Source organism: Aquarana catesbeiana, linkage group LG03 (assembly GCF_042186555.1).
Source record: "Aquarana catesbeiana isolate 2022-GZ linkage group LG03, ASM4218655v1, whole genome shotgun sequence".
NCBI classification, from domain to species: domain Eukaryota; kingdom Metazoa; phylum Chordata; class Amphibia; order Anura; family Ranidae; genus Aquarana; species Aquarana catesbeiana.
The window spans coordinates 517,096,103-517,117,182 of NC_133326.1; the positions used below are offsets into that span (position 1 = coordinate 517,096,103).

General features: G+C 40.6%; 1 protein-coding gene across 4 annotated transcripts in view; it reads right to left on the reverse strand.

Moving 5' to 3' along the window:
* Nucleotides 1-21,080, reverse strand: part of EBF1 (EBF transcription factor 1) — a 465,753-nt gene that overhangs the window by 67,490 nt on the left and 377,183 nt on the right. For all 4 annotated transcript variants that reach the window (XM_073621181.1, XM_073621179.1, XM_073621180.1 and 1 more), the window contains exon 10: nucleotides 13,298-13,424. In XM_073621181.1, coding sequence (XP_073477282.1) covers nucleotides 13,298-13,424 — 127 coding nt within the window. The remainder of the gene's footprint in view (nucleotides 1-13,297; nucleotides 13,425-21,080) is intronic.

Consider the following 21,080-nt stretch of genomic DNA (forward strand, 5'->3'; position numbering starts at 1 on the left):
ATTAAACATCTATTTATTTTAATATCTATTTAGCTGTTTGCCTAGAGTTCTGCTTTAAACTTTTCAGCATCTTCCAAAAAGTGAGACACCAAATTACAAAAGAAAGTCTTGCTTTTATTATATGATCACAAAATGTATGATCATATAATACTGTAAGTCTGTCTTTCTCAACCTTTTTTTACCCCAGAGGAACCCTTGAAATAATGGTCTGGTGTCAGGGAACCCTTGTTAAGATTACATTAGGAAGATTTGTGAACATTGGGGAGAATGCTCCCTTTACAATGATTGGTACAATGCCACCCTTTTAGTTAGCTAAAAAGATCATTAGTATCATGCTACAGGCTCTGCCAAGTGGCAATGGACCTAGAATTATGTAGGCACCATCATATGGGAGGTCTATCACCAACAGCTCAAAGAACCGCTAGCAACCTCTGGAGAAACCTTAGGGTTCTACAGAATTTGGGTTGAGAATGGCTGCTGTTTTTTTTTTTTTTTTGTACACTTGGGAATGGTTAGAAATTCTGTCAGGTTTGTATGGTCTCTGTCGATAATGTGAAGATTTGCACTCACTTTCCGTCCTGGAAACAGTGGTCACCAAAACAGGAAGCAGAAAGCACAGGCAATAGGATAGGCAGTGTACACAACTAGTTTGGGTTATCTACAGTATCTACTTGTTGTATATAGAGGTATGGTGCAGAGTGGTAAGTAAACTTAAAGGAGCTTTGTTCTGTAGATGCATATTTGTTAAAGGAGAAAAAGAGATAGATAGATAGATAGATAGATAGATAGATAGATAGATAGATAGATAGATAGATAGATAGATAGATAGATAGATAGATAGATAGATAAAGAGTTGATGTTTCAGAAAACTTCAAAACCCAGCCAAACCATCTTATTTTAATTACTGAATTTACCCTAACTATCCAACATTCTTAAAATATCCTATAATTCTTTCCCTAGGGATAGATAGGTCAGAAGCTACATTGGAGACCCCTAAAGACTACCATTGTTGTAGAATATTAAGAATAGAAGAACACAACTTATGTTGCTTTTTATTTCACCTTTTAACAGTTCACAGATCTCTTTGGCGGCCTGTTACTATTGATCCCCCCTTCTTCCCCCACCATTAGGTCTGATGTGAACTATGTGTCGTGCTGTCCCCCCTTCCTCCAAGTTAGGTGAAATATAGCATTGGTCCTGGAGCCAGAGTAGCACTAGGAAACATCTTCCCCCGTTTCCTGATTGTATTAGCATTGATTTCTGATTCCTGGATCTCGTCTCCCCCTGTATCAACGCACAGAGCAGACACTTAAAAGCTACATAATCAGGAGTAATGCTTCCGAGGTTTAAAGTGGGAAGCTGACACAATATATTGGGCCTTTGAAAATGTCTGTGCGCTAGTGAAAATGCACAGCGGCTCAGCCTGGCCAGACACGTAATGGAGGGTATAATTCCTTGTCTCTACACCTTGCTTAACCCCTCTGCTCTGGCACCAGGCTGGATAAATAGGGAAGTCTGGGTGTCTGCCTATGCTGGCCTTGTTTAGTAATGACTTTCAATTAGGATCTTGCTAATCAGGTCCCTTACCTTCTGACAAGCCACCGTTAAACCATCATCCTCAGGTTTGTGCTAAAAAACATATGAGCTGCTATTGTTTTTTGATCCACTTCTGCTGAACGGTAAACCCAAATCCTTCTTACTTTGTCAGGTGATTAGCACTTCCTGTTTCTTTCTGGATAATGGGCTGATTTTAGTATGGTATAATAAAGAGTAGTGGTTAATAGTGGACAAGGCTTGTGGAGGGTCTGTATGATAAGAAAAACGTGTGGACCTCCCTTAGACATTTATTAATGTTACTTATTGTATGTACATGCATTCTTGCCATGGCACCATGCGGTCAGTCACCTGAGTTGTACCTGCAATTGATGCTGCCCATATCATTCCCTGCCACGTGTCACCATTCAATGCATTCAACTTGATCACACCACTGTCATCATTTTCCCAGCACCTAGTGTATATAACTCTATCCCTCCCCACAGTTCTTAAACAATAAAGAAAACTATAGACTTTAATTTGTTTTTTATTTATCAACATGAAGCGATCAACTTAATGCAGATCCATGGTGCCCAACCTATGGCCCTTTGGTACTTGTTAGGCAGCCCTCAGACCCCAGCAAATCAGTAATAGGAAAGGCATCACTGGTTTGTAGAGAGGTTGCAATGACAGTGATCTCCAACACACTCAAGTAACGTGCCCACAGTCTCTGACTAACGTCTGCATTATGCTTCAGTCTCCAACCACACGTGCAGAATGTCCACAATCTTTGACCATCTCCTTAAAGCGGGGGTCCACCTATCTATAGTTTTTTTTTTTTTGAGTTCATTCACAAACTTTTCTTCTCAGCATTACATACTCACATATTGTGTGTAATATGTCCGCCTGTGTCAGATTTCGTCGGAAAGAATAACTTATATTATTCACTGCAGGCGGTTTCCATCTTCATTGTGGGCATTTGAAGCCCACAAGCATTTATTTCCTGGATGTGGTGAATGCTGTGCTCCCAGCATTCACCGCTCGTTCCCGCACATGCTCAGTGGCATCCTAGGAAGCCTGAGACTAGCTCCCAGGAGTCTGGGAGAGGCTGGAAACACTCCTACTCCCACGGGAGGAGAACCAGGAAGTGCAAAGAAGAATAGAAAAATAAAAGGTAATTACGACGATTTAAATTTTTTTAAACGGCATGTCAGCATCTAGGCAAGGAAGAGAATACATACAGATATTGTTCAAAATTTGGGTGGAACCCCGCTTTAAGGATGTCTAAAGTTTCTGGCAGTCTTTTAAAGCACTACATATGCAGAAAATTGGGTGCAACTCCATGGTAATGTGAGGCGCTATATTTGAGCCCACCTAAACATCTTAAGTCTATCAACACAGATCTGGAGAATCTCATACTGGGTTAATGCTTTGGAGAGCTTCTTTTTGAGTATAGATTGTAAGGATAATCTCATACTGAGGTAATGCTTTGGAGACCTTGCTTTTGAGTATAGATTGCAATGATAATCTCATACTGGGTTACTGCTTAGTAGACCTTGTTTTTAAGTTTAGATTGTAACCTTAACAAAACCTTGCATTTGAGTATAGATTGTAACCTTAAGATGGTGACATGCATATTTTTCTCAAATGCTTTCTACTTGCTACTTCTACATGCTACACAGTTTTTGTGCCCTCAGATTCCCAAAGACATAAAAAGGTGGTTAGGAATGTGACGGCAATTTGACTGTCCTCTGGCACCTCAGCCTCTGGGTTCTTCTTGCTTAGACATTTTCGTGAAGGTCAGAAAATCTTCACAGGGCAAAATGAGCACTTTCAACAGCTGGTGGGGCTCATTATCACCCTCTCACGGAAACCCCAATTATAATAAAAGATACATTGCCTGCACAAATTGTGTAGTCTATGCCATCCTTTGTTACCTAACTGGCATTTTAGCAGCCTGGGCAATGTTCTGAATATGAAAGAGATGAACCCTTTTATGACCAAAGGTCATTAACATTTAGATGCACAGGACAAATTTGGTAGCATCAATCATTTTCTGTTGCCGTCACAAAAGTCTAGGATTAATTTGCCTACTTTAATATTTTACATTGTTTTCCAACGCCATATAACACTTTTAGTTGGTACACTACTTTAATAAATACCCTTCTCAGGTTTTTATTATAGGCTGAACAATGGTCACAAAAGTAAAAAAAATGTTCTTATATTTTTAAAAATTAAATGTATTTTTATTTTTTTTAATGTTGTATTGCTCTTTAACAGCTGCAGTCTGTCAGTTTCAGTGCCAGCTGCAGTTTGCCTCTCTCAGTGACAGCATGATCTGACAGATTTGTTTGTAAACAAACTCATGTTATTACCATCTCACCTAATATGGTGACCACATAATCAGTAATCACGATGACACTGATAGCAGGGTCTGTGAACAAGTAATGCACAGGTGAACCCAGCTGCCATCTGGAGTGTTACTTATTGTTCTTCCAGCATTGGACCAGTGCCTGAGAATGTTAATAGGCATAATTTGTTTATTAAGGCTTACGTCTCTCCCAAAATGGTGGCAATCTTACCACACAATGAAGAACCACTTTTCCAAAATGACTCCATATAACTCCCATTGGAATTATATGAACAGTCCTTATGTTTGTGTATATATTCACTACCTATGTCCCCCACAGGTACATTGACTGTGGACACTCATGAGTGAAAGGAGTTTTAGTATTTTGTCCTTGTGAATAGTGGAGTAAAAGAAGGTTTAGGTATGTTGTCCTTGTGAATGGGGCTTTTTTACTGGGGGCCTTCAAGAGATTTTAAAAGTGTTTGGTATTAAAACTTTCTGCCCTTATCAGATTGTCATCTTCTTTCTTCTAATGCATTGTGGGAAAGTAAAATGGAGAACATGGTTGGTCATTCTGGGATGCAAAAATAGTTTTTCTTTTAGGGATAAATAAGGCCCAATATATGGTTTCTTTTGGTCACCTTTCAATAGAAAAGCACTCTAACACAGGCTTCCCTGGGGACTGCTTTCCTTACTGTAATATTCAAAATACGTAATCAGAATTTTTACTATGACTGTAATGCTAAAAACCCAGGGGGCAAAGGACTGTTTTACTATATAATAGTGCTGCGTATGAGAGCAGATTGCAGCCATCTTCTACCTCAGCATCAGTAGCCATGGTGCCCATGTCCCTATATCTTCCGACAATGCTGCAGACAGATGTACATGCTGTGACACAGACAACTCTCCAGGCAGTTAGCTGTTTTATCCCCGCCATTTAGCAGAAAGCAGAAGTGAGAAGTGGTAAAACCTTTAATAAACTCAGGGCAGCCACATTCTGCAAGAAAAGGGGGCAGCTGGGAGCCGACAGACAGGGACCAAACGCCAGATTGTAACCGTTTTATTGCTTTCTCTCCTCATAAATTTCACATTTTGGAAGTTAAGTGTAGATTGAGGTTTGTGGCTTGTTTAGAAAAGGAACCAAATTTGGTTTTTTAAGTTTTCAACCTGTGACAAGAAGCAGCAGCTGTGCTCTTCTCACAGGCACAGGGCCGGTTCTGATTTGCACGAGCTATAACCCCCCATACAACAGTAGTGGACCTCTAATTGGGAATCCTCTGCAGATTTTTAAGCTAGGGCATTAGGCAGGCAAAAGGGCCAACAGACGTAGTATAACTGGAGCACGCTAAAACGAATAAGAATGCTAAATGTATACTGAAACAAGGAACGCAATTGTCTAAAAAAGGAAAACATATTAAATGTAAAATATTGATAGTACAAATTTTACCAGATGTTCATGCCTGCTAACACCTGTCTACATCTAAACACGTGCTAGCACAAACAGCCATTTTTTTTCCCCTTGAAGACAGTCTTATATTCTAGGGCTGTAATACAACCCTATTGTTAACTGAATCAGATTAGATGTGTCACTCCGGTAATCAGAAAATTGAAGCATGAAGTAAATAAAGTATATACTGATAACTTAATGGGAAACTCCAGATCTGTTGAGAAAATATATTTATATACAGCAACAATTTTTTATTAGAATTGATTACCTTGGAGTGGATGTTTGAAATAAATACTATCAGAGATTTAGAACACCTTTTGGCAGCAGAGTACCATATGTTAGGTAAACATACCTGTGCAGTTACAATTTTCAAGAATTTAGAATCATGTTTTCTCTTTGAATAACACAAAGTATCATTTCAGGCATGGTAAGAATGGGAAGGATGGCTTACCCCTACATCCTTCTTCCCACTTGGTTCTTTCAAGACTCTCTCTCTTCCTATTTTAACCTAAGCCTCAGACTGGGTGGTAAACGTGGACAAGGGGCCAAATGCCCCCCAGACTGCTTGGAAGTGAGCAGTAAACAAGTGACAGGGTCTCCTCCAGAGCTGCCTATACTTGCCTTTTATAACTGAATGTGCCATGTATACAGTTGTTCAGTTGAAGTTATTACTTTTACAAAATACAGTTAAAGACAAAAATGTTTTCTTTTTATTGAATAAAGCAGAGAATGGTTATAACTTTTTTTTTTTTTTATGCCATCACAATAGGGAGATTCCTCTGTACATCTGTGCTCTGGGTATAACAGGAAATGAGAAGAAATCTCTCTAAAGAGAGAGAAATCTCCCTAGAACAAGTATCCCCATTGAACGATTTACCCTCTACTTCTGTTCCTACGACAACTCAAAAAAACTAAACTTTCTCTCACTTTCAGTCATCACTACAAACGGGAGAGGGTGAAGCTCCTTAGCAAGGACACAGCTATAAAGACAGAGGTTCTGACCTTATATCACGCTACAAAATTAAAAAAATAAAGGTTTTTGTTTCAGATTGATTTTTCAGTACAGTTTTCCAGATGAGTTTAAAAAAAAAGTCAAATCCATGACTATCCTGCAGGAGAATTAAGCTACTGGACCTTCAAGGCTGTGAGGCCTTTTCCATAATACTCTGCTTCTACCGTGTAGTGCTGTACCATAGGTTGTTCAGCTCTACTTGGACCACAAACATCCAGTCCCCCACTATGTGAATCAATGGCTTACTTTTGGATAAATGTGAAAACTCTTTTAACTAAATAGTATATTACTGATGCCAGATTTCAGAAAGTGACCTTTTTGACAAGGCCCTCATAGAGTGATGGACACATGTTCCACAGGGCCTTATCCTCAGTGAAATTGCCCTTCACATGCCAGTGGCGTAATTGCCCTCATGTCAAGTCAGGAGGGATGAATAAGGAGCCTTCCTGTCACAGCAGAAAGGTGACAGTGAGTTTGGCCATAGCTGTCTTAGATCTGTTTCCTATTTCTTGGTCAGAAGCAGAGATCCTTTCTCCACCCCCCCCCCTCCTTTCCTCACCCCCTTCCAAGCGCTGCGGTGTCCATGTAACGAGACCATGGAGCCAGGGAGCTAATGAGAAGACGAGTGTGTGCTTCTTTCCTCTGGATCAATACACACAGCAGCACGCTCAGACACCCCTCCCCACCTTCAGCGCTTCATTTTTCTTCTTCCTACAGATGACTCGTGTTATTATTTTGCCAGGGTCGATATCCTACAACCTTTTTTTTATTATTTTATCTGCTGCTCTATAAATTTTCTGATTACTTTAAAGGTGGTGGTGGTGGGGGATTCGAGTTAAGACTCTAATTCATGTGGACTAAAAACTGTTCCCGTAATAACAAAAAATAGTGGATAAGAGGACTTAAAGGGGAACTATGATGGTTTGAGGTCAGTTTCACGGCAAATGTTATTTTGAACAATTACAAGTTAATAAACTGATCTTGTATATCATTCTTTTCATTATTTGTATGAAATCTTTATTTTACACAAAAAGACATTTGATGGTGGGTGTTTCCAAGATAGTTTTTTTGCAGATCATACTGGGCTTTTTAATAAGGTAGCCCAGCATTGCCACTTACAGGTCAACTGCTTCTGAATAACTGAAGACCCATACAGGTCTGTATGAACTACCAAGAGTCATTAAGCTGTGAATGTGTTTTGTAAATGCATCTGAATTAGAGGAGACCTAATTACATGAGATACTCAGCCTATTTACGTCATAGTAGTAAATCAGTTTGGTGAAGAACAGGAGAATGTCAACCATGCCACCTGCTGGCTGCAAATTTGCAGCAGCAGGTGGCATGATGTTATTCACTTAATATTTTATTTGTATAATTTTATATTTACTGGTTAAAAAGAAATGTAAAAACCTACCACAAAAATGTTTTGAATTAGTACAAATTTCAATATAGAAATGGCAGATTACAGTTTTAACCTTGGTTCTGTGTGATAACCAAACAGATGCCTGCCTTAAACAAAAATGTTATACATTGCAGATTACCAGTCCTTTAATGTGATGGCTATATTAGTTTTGTAAGGCCTATTTTTCCTTTCTTTTCACCTGGTCAATAACACTCATCCTTTCCCTAGAGTGGCATTGCTCATGGACAAAATCTATCTATAAACAAAGCCATGGTTGTCAGGGTGCACTTAAAAGAGAAGTATGGGATTTTTTTTTTTCTTTTTGGGAATCATACTTACCTAAGTGGATGCAGCATCGGTCTGATGCTGCTTCCGTCCCCCACGCGCGCTCACTGGAGCGCTGGGCTGTGGGGGGGAGCGGCTGGCTCAGGCTCTTAGCGGCTTGCTGAGAAGCTGAGCCGGTCGCGATCTTTCCCAAGCCTGGACTAACTCTCCGACATCAGCCAACAGCGGGCTTCTGTCTGCTGAAAAGGGATTTACAAGAGTGCAGAATGATCTTTGGCTGTACTTCTCCTTTAACCATGTCTTCATCATCTCTATTCAATGTGGGCTTGGGGACTAGTAGATTATAAAAAGAGGAAACATTTTTGTGCTTTAAGTTTAGAAAGTGACAAAGATAGTATAATTTTGCTAAGATTCACCATTAATTTTCTGTACTTGATGATAATGTTCTTGGCCTGAAAAATTAAAACGAAAGTACCCACTACATATAAAAACAGCTGAGCTGCAATATATTACATTTGTGTTCTTGGGTCTCTAAATTCAAGAAACTATAATAATGGTGGAAGTAATTTAGTTGTTGTAGCAATTGCCACTGTTTATTTCCCTGACTCTTCTCATAAATGAGCCACACTGTAGTAATTGATTAGGAGCAGGACAAAGCGGCAGGGGCAGTAAAGTGACTTAGGAGTCCTACAATTTGTTCCCGGTAGTGTCTGCGTTTTCTCCTGACTCCTCTCTCTCTCTCGTTTAGATGATGAATGAAGTTTCTACATTGGGCAGTTATTGGCTTTGCTCTGGTCAATATGTTTGTGTTGGCCTCAGTTCCTCTGTGATTGATCTCTGTTTCCTGGCTGATCAGTTATTAAGAGGGAACAGCCAGGGGCAGACTAAGGCATTCCACAAAACAAGTGATTTTCTAACTAGTCTTTCCGCAGACTGGTTGTGTACTGCACACACAGCTCCGACACACTGGCAGATGCTTGTCTCCATAAAGGAAGTGCAGGGCCTAAGATTGGCACAGATAATGTGTGGTTTGCCTCTTGATGTGGGCAAGCAAATACTGCTTTTCTCAGTATCTTTTTGTCTTCTTCCAACATTTTTTTGCTTGCATACCCCTTGGCAGTCCATTTCCATAAAATATACCCTTTATATCAGCAACATGTTTGTAATTTATATAGTTGCTGATATTTCAAATTTATATATTGTAACTGGCCCAATAGTGAAATTTAAAAGCAATGGACTATTAGGGTAATACCAACTACAGCAGGAAAACGCAATCTGTCTTTCTTCCTTTCCAGGCTCTCTCTCTGTCAGCTCCTCTCCAGCCTCTAGGTTCTCCCCTATTCCTAGAGTGCATTGGGCCACGGGTGAGTGCTTTTTGGAAGGGCATCTAGCATCTGGCGGGCATGGGGCTGAATAATGTGGCAATGTAGCGGTCACACATTGGTGTGTCAGTGGAGGCAGTTTACATTCAGCACCATTAGGCTCCTCAGCCCATGCTCCTCTTGAGTCCTACAGTTTGTTGTACAGTTGCTGTGTAGAGTGCTATAAATGCACAGTGTGGCCCCAGCATTTTGGTGGGCTACTGCTGCATTGGGAAACTGGCAGGTGTTCTTTAGAGGGGCACCTAGCATCTGGCAGGCATGGGTCTGAATAATGTGGCAATGTAGTGGTCACACAGTGGTATGGCAATGGAGGCAGTTTATACTCAGGCACTGTTAGGCTCCTCAGCCCGCACTCTTCTTCAGTCCTACAGTGGGTTGGGCAGTTGTTGTATAGAGTTCTGTAATGCACAATGTGGTCCCAGCGTTTCGGCGGGCCGCTGCTGCACAGACTCTATGAGAGAGGCAGACACCTTCAGAGCATGGAGTTGCAGCATGCTGTGACTGTGGATGGAAGTTAAGCAGGAGAAGGGTGATGTCAGATTACTCTGCTCCTCCTTCTCCTGCCTGCCAAACCCTGCCTTCTGCCTAATGTTGCTTAGCGACCATGTAACACTTACTTGTTTACAGTCAGAAAAAAATTGTAAAAATTCTGGCCATGAAGGCCTCCCCTGAATCGCAGTACCCAGTGGGGGGGGGGGGGGGGGGATCTAGAAAAGAAGAACCGGGGTTATAGCCCTTTAGGAGAACCTGCTCTCCCCACCTCGCTCTCAAACTTTCTGCATTGTAAAAGCCACCCTAGAAATCAGTTATTGAAATTATTCTCCTCTGGTTGGCATACTTGCAAAATGTAATGCAACCTACTGGATTGATTTACTAAAAGCAAAAAGGCTGTTGACTTTGCAATGGAATTTTCCCTAGAGCTTAATGAATGGGAATGAATAAAATTTCACTTTACAAAGAATACCCAACTTTTTTACTTGCACATGATGGATTTCAGAAGAGTTTAACCTCATTCATTAAACTCTAGGGAAGATTCCCTTGCAAAATGAAACTTCCCTTGCAAAGTGAACAGTCTATCTGCCTTTAGTAAATCAATCATGCTATTTTTTTAGTGGTATTTCCTCACCCTTCCAGTGGAAATATGTTTTGAGTGCCGCCATTCTTTGTTTTACGCAAACTGTTCATGAAAAGGCAAGGTTTCACTCATGGCAACACAAGAAAAAGGGCCAAAGCTCGAGGGAACCCCGTCTAGCATCTTCTTGAGAGATTTGGGATCCTCAACATTTCCAGGATCTTGGCTGAAGGCTCATGACATCAACCTCACTTTAGCACCATGGGAGGAACCTGGGGTCTAGAATAAGTATATATTTTTTTAAATTTTCTCCTTATAAGTGTGTTTTCCTTTCATGCTATTTATTTATGGGAGATCAAGAGTCCATCTAATAATCAGACCTTGCCTTTCTGATAAGGCTATAGCAAAAAGACTTGTACTGTGATGTTCCTGTGTCACTACTTACCAAGGAACCCTGCAGGTAACATTTTTACAATCTCTAAACATGTTTGTGAAACTTTCCACTTGTTACCCACTGCAAAATAATGTTAGGAGTTTGGGTGGAGTTCATTTGATTTCATTTGATTGTAAAACCTCTCTGTGGCGATTGTTTGGTGGACACTTATGTGTTCAGTTATAAGCTGCAGTATTCCTGCAAAATTACAGATTACCTTTTAGAAGGTGGCTAGGCTTCTTATGTAAATTAGACATGGGACTTAAGCCTAGTACACACTGCTATTTGTTTTCCGTTCAACCCAGTGGGCTGAACTAAAAAAAATTGACAGCTGAGGTCAGAGCTGCTGTACTAACAATCCGATGTTAATAAAGCGATCTCCCTTGCTGTTCTATTGTGTTCTGACAGGGGGATGGCCCCCCTGCCAGAACACTTCGGTCAGCACCCTCAGCCAGTTGGCAGACCTTTTTTAGTCATGCCCCTGTACTGTTGGATCGGCAGCAGTCCACACAAGCCTGAATGTCAGACAGTTTCTATACAACTGGCCGATGCCGTCCGATATTCCGTCCGTGTACGGGGCTTAAGGTTGGATTGAATGGCATTGCTGGTAAGGGCTGCTTTGTTATCTAAAATGCAGTACTGTATAAAAGTTTTAGACAGGTGTAAAAAATGCTGTAAATTAGGAATCCTTTCAAAAATATATATTTTAATTGTTTATTTTCAACAATGTACAAAATTCAAACTGAGTGAACTGAAGAAAAATCTAAATCAAATCAATATTTGGTGTGACTACCCTTTGGCTTCAAACCAGCATTATATCTTACACTTGCACACTTTGTACACTTGCACAAAGCCAGGGTTTTTGTAGGATTAGAGTCAGGTGTATGATTAACCAATTATACCAAGCAGGTGTTAATGATCGTCAATTTCATATGTAGGTTATAATACAGGCATTAATTGAAACAGGAACAGCTGTGTAGGAGACTTAAAACTAAAAAACAGTTGAACAGTCAAACTTTGCTACTAAGGTAAAGTTGTAAAAGACATATTCATGTCACAGGTCATACACCATAGTAAGACTGAGCACAGCAACAAGACACAAGGAAGTTATTCAGCATCAGCAAGTTCTCTCCCAGGCTTTCAAAGCACACTGGTTGTTCAAGATGTGCTGTTCAAACTCTTTTGAAGAGCCACAAAGAAACAGGCAACACTGAGGTCCATAGACGCAATAGTCGGCCAAGGAGACTAAATACAGCAGATGAAAAACACGTCATGCTTAATTCTCTTCGCACATCAAACAACGTACAGCAGTGCCATCAGCACAGAACGGAAACTAGTGGGACCAAGGTACACCCATCTACTGTCCAGAGAAGTCTGGTCAGAAATGGACTTCATGGAAGAATTGTGGCCAAAAACAGTACCACCAATGTGGAAATAAGGCTAAGCAACTCAACTATACACAAAAACATAGGACTGGGGTGCAGAAAGATGGCAGCAGGTGCTCTGGACTGATGAGTCAAAATTTGAAATATTTGGCTGAAGTCTTGGAAGTGATGTTTTGCCCCCCAAAGAGCCCTGATCTCAACATCATCAAGTCTGCAACTAGTACACATACCAGAAATGTTTGCCTGCCTGTACAGTAGCACCCAGACTAGGACAGGGAGGGGCAGTACTCTCAGCCAATCAGATGGTTTGCATTCACATCTGCTGACAAGAAGCATGCTTACAAGAGATAAGAAATTATGAAGTTAGTCTGCTGCTGCTCTTTCACTGTGTAATCACTGGTTGAGGTCAGGAACATGACCTAGCTGTGCTTCTTAAAGCGGAGCTCCACCCAAAAGGTAAACCTCCGCTTGTTTGCTTCTTCCCCCCTCCGGTGCCATATTTGGCACCTTTCGGTGTTGAGGGGGGAGTGGGTACCTGTTTTTGAGGGGTGTCTGTCCCCACTTCCGGGAGACCTCGCCGCGGCGAGATTCCTCGGAAGTTCGGCCCCCCTCCTCCTTCCTTTGCTGCCAGGCCAGTTAGAAAAGGCTTCACTGCCGGCCTCACTTACCATGAATGGCGGCGGCAGCACCCGAGAACCGATTCGAAAATCGGCTAGGGTGTCGACATGGTGGGATCCCTGGACAGGTAAGTTTTCTAATATTAAAAGTCAGCAGATACAGCATTTGTAGCTGCTGACTTTAACTTTTTTGGTGGGGGGGAGGAACTCCTCTTTAACAGCAGAAGAGAAATATGAGGTCATACTCGATAGAAATACACATCCAGGTGAAACTTTTCTCATTATATGTATTTTATGGTGCATTTACCTGTTAGCCTTGAGTTCAGTGGTAAATATGGGAGGCCTAAAGAGCAAAGGAAGAAAAAAAAACGAGGCTTACCTGTGTAAATGAATCTCCCGGGCGTTCCTTTGCAGAACTGTTTGGATTTGTAGGATAATGTGACCTCCACCACGCCGGGGATGTGTCTGGGAGGGGTCTGTACTCTGATGGCGTGCGGCGTAATTAACTGAAGAAACAAAAGAAACGCCAATTAACCAATCAAGGGATGGCTGTGTGTTTCCAATCCTCTGTAACGTTTCTCTGTCACAGCTTTATAAACAAAGGCACAAAAGATGTAATTAACTTGTCAGTGTTTCTATGAAGCATGTGGAGTGCAATGACAATATACTTCACACACACAAAAGTTAGGCGTACAACACGCTATGATCACTCATAATGGCGCTCTGACAGCAATTCAATACTAAGTGTGGTCATTGTGTGTGGGACATAAGTGTTATGCAATGGATCTTTACAGAGATTAATTGGTTAAACAGAGCAGAGCAATTAAAGCCAGGGCATGAATTTGATTATTAAGGCTGACACGCTAAACTGAAGGCCTCAGTCACCCACTTAGCATAATCGCTGTACACAGTGAATGTATCGACAGCCAATCTGGAGCCTGTGGCAAATCCTGGTTACCCAAGGAAGACTCTTACAAGTTCCATTGTGTGCGTGCTCTCTGTCAATAATAGGGATTTCACAAGCACATGAACACTCATGCATCTTTGTATTTACCTAGGTGCTGCTATCTAAAAAGGTGACTATGGGAGGAAATGTATTGCCATAACACACTATGGATGCGACATACATATATTTAGTACCCTGCTGTGAGATGAGGCACAGGTCCATAGTGCTGCTGCATGAAACATTTTTTTCTATCAAAGTTCTCTCCATGGCAATACAACAGGGTCCTTTCACCAAGCTGAGATCACTCAGAATTGATTGGCAGATACATTTGACTTGCAGTTGACATCCTATCTACCTGCATTTGATCTGCTTAAAGTGGGTTTTGCATTTCTTTAGACTTGTAAGGGAATGTAAAACGTGTCCAACTTGTGAATAAAAGCTCATTGACACAGGCCCTTAGTCACTGTACTTTAAAATAATTTTCTCTCAAAGAGCTAAGCTCAGTTTAAATCTTATACATAATAGTCACCTAAAGGACAAGTTCAAGCTTGTACAACAACCACCAGTCCACTCTGCCTACCCCCTGACCTAATCAAATCCAGAAACCCTCTGTCCAGGTGCTTTTTTACTTTTTCACGGCAAGGGTGGCCTTCTCCAGCCTGTACTCTTCTCCGGCCCTGACTACACCTGTCCACAACCGAGTCCCTGTAGACTTGAATGGGGCCATACTCCTAGCACATGTAGTTTGAAGTGTAGGAGTATAGTCCTATTCAAATCTTTGGTAATTTACAGCGCAGGAGTGGCCATTTTCTGAGGGAATTTTAGAGAGAAGAATTGTAAATTGTGGAGGTAAATAAACAGCTGACCCATGACTGCTGAGTAAGTTTACAAAAAAAAATCCTACCCCCTTTATGCTTAACTAGCCTTAACTGCCCATTAAAGTTCTGGCACTGAACTGTTAAATTGAGAGTCAGGGTTTAACAGCAGGGGGTGCAGGTCTTAGTGCCTTCTAGAAGTTGGCTTGAAGATAAACACTGCAGCTTACCAGTATTGTTATTTTACACTTTTTAAGAGCTTACAGGTTGACTTACCTACTTTACCAAGAAGACCATATGTGGCCAATTTTTACCTTCCCTGCTCTGTCATCAAACCACCTGAAAAATATTCTGTATGTACCCAGTATGGGAAACATGACAATCTTTCTGCCTCACCACAATGCATTGCTTGATCCCTGATTGGCAAATGACCAGGTTCAAGCACTGTTATGTGGTGGTGGGGGTGAGAAGAATGTGCAAAGCACTGTGCTTACTCCGCAAGTCAAAACCTCCACAAGAACCTTGGTTGCAGATCAGATAGCAGAAGATTGCTGGGTTGGTCACACTTTATAGTCCCTCTTATAGAGTGAACCAGTTACTTTGCCTAGTACAGCCATTGGATTTGGAACAGCTTTAAAACAGAAGCCAGTAAACCTTAAAAATATGTTTTGTGTTGTAGAAGGCAAGAGGGCTACATAACATATTGTATCACCCATGCTGATTGCTCTTCATAAAGTCATCAGCCCTCAGACTATCCAAATCTCTTTTCACCCAACACATATGTACACTAACTATACAAGGCTGTGCAATCCATTCAGACAACAGGATATTTCTACCTTTCTCTAAAACTTGAATCCAAGTATGGATGAAAAAGTACAACCTGCCTATCTGTCACAGTTCTCAGACAAATATTTTGTCCTTTACAAATGTACAAATCACAAAAATAGTATAAAAACATTCTTAGCGTGCAATAATCTGTGGCTCTGCATGGTTAAGAAGGCATGGTTATATACAATGGAGGAAAGGCAAGTGACAGTCATAAGGTTACTAGGTTTACTATACCTTTAATTACATATGTAGTAATGTATGTAGTACTGTGCTCACTGCATTTAGTTAATAACATATCCTGTTCAAACAAGACTTCAGATTGACACTTTGGTTCTCCAAAGGCTTCTGAAGCATCTATGAGCTATACATTGATGGTGAATGTTAATGTATTCCTAATGTATAAGAGAAATCTGCAGAAACTCTCTGGAGGCCTGGACTGTGCTACACATCTATTCTAAAACCAATGACAGCAACAAGCTATTTTAGGAGGCCCTGGATATATTGGTTGACCTCAATGTTTCCTCAGTGCACAGGTCCTTGCCGTATTTAATCAAGGTAACAATGACAACAAACTTTGTCTATATTTATAGCCTGCAAAGAAATGAATGTGTCTTAAATTCTCACCCATTTTGGAAATATTCACCTGAAAGAGGAATGGGCTATGTAGATAAATCATGAAAAGGCATCACATAGAAGGAGAATTGTTAAAGCTTTGGTGACAGCTGTGCGTTTTTTCAGTGGTGTCTCTAAAATCACGGTTTGCATAAGTTGAAGCACCTGTCAATTTCTTGCCACCTATGTAGAAAATGGAGGGGAGGCTAGAGAAAGACAATGAAGGTTTGAACCCAAACAACAGTGTGTGAAGAGCAGGAAGGAAATGGTGACGACTTGTTCTCAAGGAGGTAAGATTGGACAGGACCCTGGTCTGTGATTTCATGACAGGTTCCCTTAAAGCAAACCTGTAGTTTGCCCATGCAGGCTTAAAGAACAATTTCACTTTAATGCCTCCCTCCCCAGCTTCACCCCACCCTTTTTACCTGCTTCTCTAAATGACTGCCAGAGACAAGGAAGAGAAACACAATTGTAAGCTCTGAGTTGCTCTAGTCAAAGCTACCAATGGCTGATTAAATTTATCCCACCCACTGGTGTCAGGACTGGGTCGGTCAACAAACACCAGCACTGCCACATGAAAGGACAGGGAGTAAGTCTTCTCCATACCCAGAAGTACTGGATATTTCTCTTGGGCAAAACTAAGGCATGTGCTGCTGATTAAGTGGTGGTGGTTGTGGTGGGGTGGAATTAATTGAACACCAACAAAAAATAAAATGAAACAAAAAACAATTTGTAATTTAATAGTCATTAGCAAATTCATTGTGGTTCAGTGTGGTCTCAATGGTTCATAATAAACCTACTTCAAAAGTATGGTTATGACAAAGCCAACATAACCCAAAAAGCAACCATGGTAATAGAAATCTAATTGTCATATACATACAGACATGTAATTCTAAATTTAAATGTTATTTATTAGTACAAAAATTGTTCCAATGAGCATAAATGATTATGCATCAATGAGCCAAAACTCTTACCCTACACATTACCCCATAAAACGTTGAAAAACATTCACCACACATACAGAAAAGAAAAACATCCGGACATAAAAAAAAACTAGTATACTGTATCTATAACCTGTTGGCTCCCTACAAAGTACTGGATATAGTAATCAACAAGCAATTGCTTAACAGCCAATATGTATTAAATACTAAGTTGTTTTTTCCACAGAAGGAGGGCTTACTGATCAAAAAATAATTTGATTCTCTTTAGGTAGAGGAGTACAATGTTCCCACGTTTTACACTTCCCAAAAATTTACAAAAATCTGGATAACCCCCCAGGACAGCAGATAATGTCAGTGGTGAAAGGCCCCCTGGAGAGGGTAAGGAAATATACAGATTCCCCTTTGAAGGTAATGGTACCATCTTTGAAACCTTATGTAAATGATACAAGAGATGTATTACTAGAAATGACCAAAGACCGGTTCAAGATAAATACTTATTAGTGGGGATCGAAGCAGAAGGTTTGAATACATTGATTCCACATGTATGCAGTTTAAAAGTAGTTGAGTATTTCTTGAATTTGTATTTTCCTATAATGGGACCACAGAACAAGTTTCTTCTTGACTTAATTGAGTTTGCATTGATGACCAATTATTTCCAGTTTCTGGGAGCTTGTTACCAACAAGTTGAAGCACTGTTGATGCACTGTGGGTACCATTTTATGCATGCCCCCACCTTGGCCATTAGGAGGAAAATTAACTGTATGGACTATCAATGTACCTCACCCATGTGGAGCTCTGGCTGAGGTACATTGATGATGTGTTTTGTGATGTGGAAGGGTAAGGAGGGGGAACTGGAGGAGTTCGTGACTTTTAATGGGTAATGTGGAGGTGTTGAGTTTTGGCTCATTTGTACTTAATAATTTATGCTCATAAGAGCAATTTTTGTTCTAATAAAGAATATTCAGATATATATTTATGTGTCTGGATTTCTATGCCATTTGGTCTTTAGTGGCATGGGTTGCTTATTAGGTTATGATGGAATTAATTGGACCCATTGCTTTGCACTTTGTTTTCAAATGTATCTAACAGCCCCCCCAATATATATATATATATATATATATATATATATATATATATTGCAGCTTATTAGTCTGTAGATGTGATAGCCACATTAGTTTCCTTTTTTGGGACACACTTGGTGTCCTAAAGTAACAATGCTCACTCTTTGTACTATATTTATGAAGGAAAAGCATTATCACCTTAGGATTGGACTAAAAGAAACCCTTTCACTCTCCTGATCTCCATGACATGGGGTGGGGGGTTCTGCTGTAATCCACAGTGAAGAATTGGTAGCAACTGATCAGTGATTACAGTGCATCACAGGCAGAGAGCACAGGATATCAGCTCTCTAAATTTTTGCCAGGGTCAGCAAGTATTTTTGTGCTTATTGAATGGATATAACAAAACGATTTCAATGGTATATTTAACAGACCATGAGAAGCAAGTAAGTGCAATGTTACAGTTTACATACACTTTAAAGTAGTTATTTAACATGCCAGAAACTGTTTAAACCAAAAACAGCTTGGGTATCAAAAAAGAGACAATTTATGGATAACTGCTACTGTTTTTTTCTTCTTTAAGTGACTTCTCAAGGAGAAATAAAACAGCACAATTTTTTGACTTAAAAAATATGACTTAAAAAAAGATAAAAAATGAAACTATCAGTTAACAAGTGTCAAAAAAAAGCTGTAATTGAACAGCATTAGAGATACCCCAAAAGAACGCCAAGAGATGGATCTCAAGTTTCACAGCAAAGAACAAACTGATAGTGAGGATTGCAAACACACGTGAAACAGGATAGGTAGGAGGTCGGCTGGAGCAAGAAAACCCAAATGTATCAATTAGCCAACATCTACAGCTCTTCTAGCCCCGAAAACGTCAGGATTTCACTGCACTGAATCTTATTAGCTGCGTCTTTGTTGTAATAAATGCAGCAGAGCCACGACCCCAACACGTGTAATGTGTCAGCTAACAATTGTGCACGGCACTGCTCTCAAATCCCCGGAATTGTTAGGAGTTTCCTTGTTAGCAGGCTTTTTTATGCTCTAAAGCTCTCTCTAATATAAGATTTATGCACTTTGCCTCCCGGTTACATCAGAACTGCTCTTTCGCTGTCTTCACACATCTCGCGGAGAGCCAACCATTGTCCTGCCGGGTGGAGATTTCTGAGCAGAATTCTGACAAAGATTTCACACTGGCTCTGAATACAAAGGAAGCTCCTCGCTAAATTTGGGATTGGAAGGATGATTAACTGCAACATTCTAACACACACTCAATGATACCATAGTTAGTGAATTTTCTGTCTGTCTTTGCCTGTTCAGGGGAAAAGGACAGGTCTTCTTGTTAGGGTATTCTTTCTCCACTGTTTTTACCTTCTCTGCATTCTCCTGTAACTCTGTTTGCCTTGAAGCTCTTCCCAAGGCCCTTGGCCAATGGCCACTCAGGTCTGAGCACTCCATTCCAGGAGTTTAATGTCACGTTCTCCAGCAGACCTAGAAGTACTGGGTATTTCTGAGGGCTTGACAGATGAGTGGAGCAGTGGACAATGAAGGAAAATGTATCAGTTAAAGGAAGGGGTGCCCTACAAGAGAACCTGTCACTTTACCCTGTTTCTCTTCAAAAGTATGATACCCTTAGGTTAACTGGCTATCACCCAAACAGGCCTTTGAATGTGTACGTCCACGTGATTGTGTCAAGAACAGTACAGCCTCAACGCTGTCAGTTTAGATGATAATGCGAGTGGTTCAATGTTCTCTGAAATGGTCAAAACCTAAGAGTAGAAAAGTTGTTGATAGTGACCAAATACTTTAAACTTTTAATGTTCCCAGGACAATATTTGAAACTTTATTGGTAAACAAGAGTGGTTCGTCCTTTAATTGTATCTAATGGCAAAAACGTTCTGAATAGCTTTGGATGAATGTGGAAGGATATAACCACTGTCAGATTTTATGCCTCTGTTTACGCTTTCTTTCTGTTTTTCGTGACTTATGTAACCAGGACATAAAGTGATGGGAAATTCAAAATCATACAGTTGTTAGCAGACCAAGAGATGAGTGTAAGTCATCCTATAGGACACTTTGGTCTTCCATTTCCCTCACTTTGTAGAAGTTTGTTTTCACTCCCTTTCACTTCCACTTCCAATGGGATGTAAAAAATTGACAGAGGTGGTAATCATTCCCTACTATCCAAAACTAAAAAACACGAAGGTTAGAAATCCACTTTGTGAGCACCAAATGCATTTACAAATCCTGATATTCTCTTGTGAAAATATATTTAACATCATCAGTGTGCTGCACATGACTGCACAAAGAGCAAAGCTGTGGATGGAACCCTGCAGCTCTTCTAACTGCAAGTTGAAAACTACATGAGGGGCGGATACAAGACCAAAGACGCTGCACAAGGTGAGAGAGCAACAGTGACTGGGGCACTGAGGCAAAGCACAGGAAATGATTAGTGCTGGATTGCTGCACAGATATAGAGAAATACACAAAATGCACTAAGGTTCAAGTAAGAATACACATGCCTTACTGCATGTATTTTACCTAAATAAGGCTTACCTATAGGTATTGTAAATATCTCCTAAACGGGCACCGTTAAGAAGATATTCACTGTAGATGCAAACGGTGATGTCACTGACCCATGCGCTTTGAAGGTATGGCATACCCGTGAGTGATGTCATCGCGGCTCCGGCCACTCCCACAGCCGGAGTCCGCGAACCCAGAAGGAAGACCGGATGAAGAAGGAAGCGCCTTCAGCAGTGACAGCATTACTCTGGAGGGCGTCGTTCTAAGGTAAGTTTCACATAATGTGTTAGTATGCGATGCATACTAGGCTAGCACTCTATGGCATTGGCTTGCAGGTTTAAAAAAAAAAAAAAAACGGTTTACTATTGCTTTAAAGGTAGTGAGGCTGATTTACTAAAGGAATACAGCTTGTTTCTTTTCAAAGTGAAATGTAATT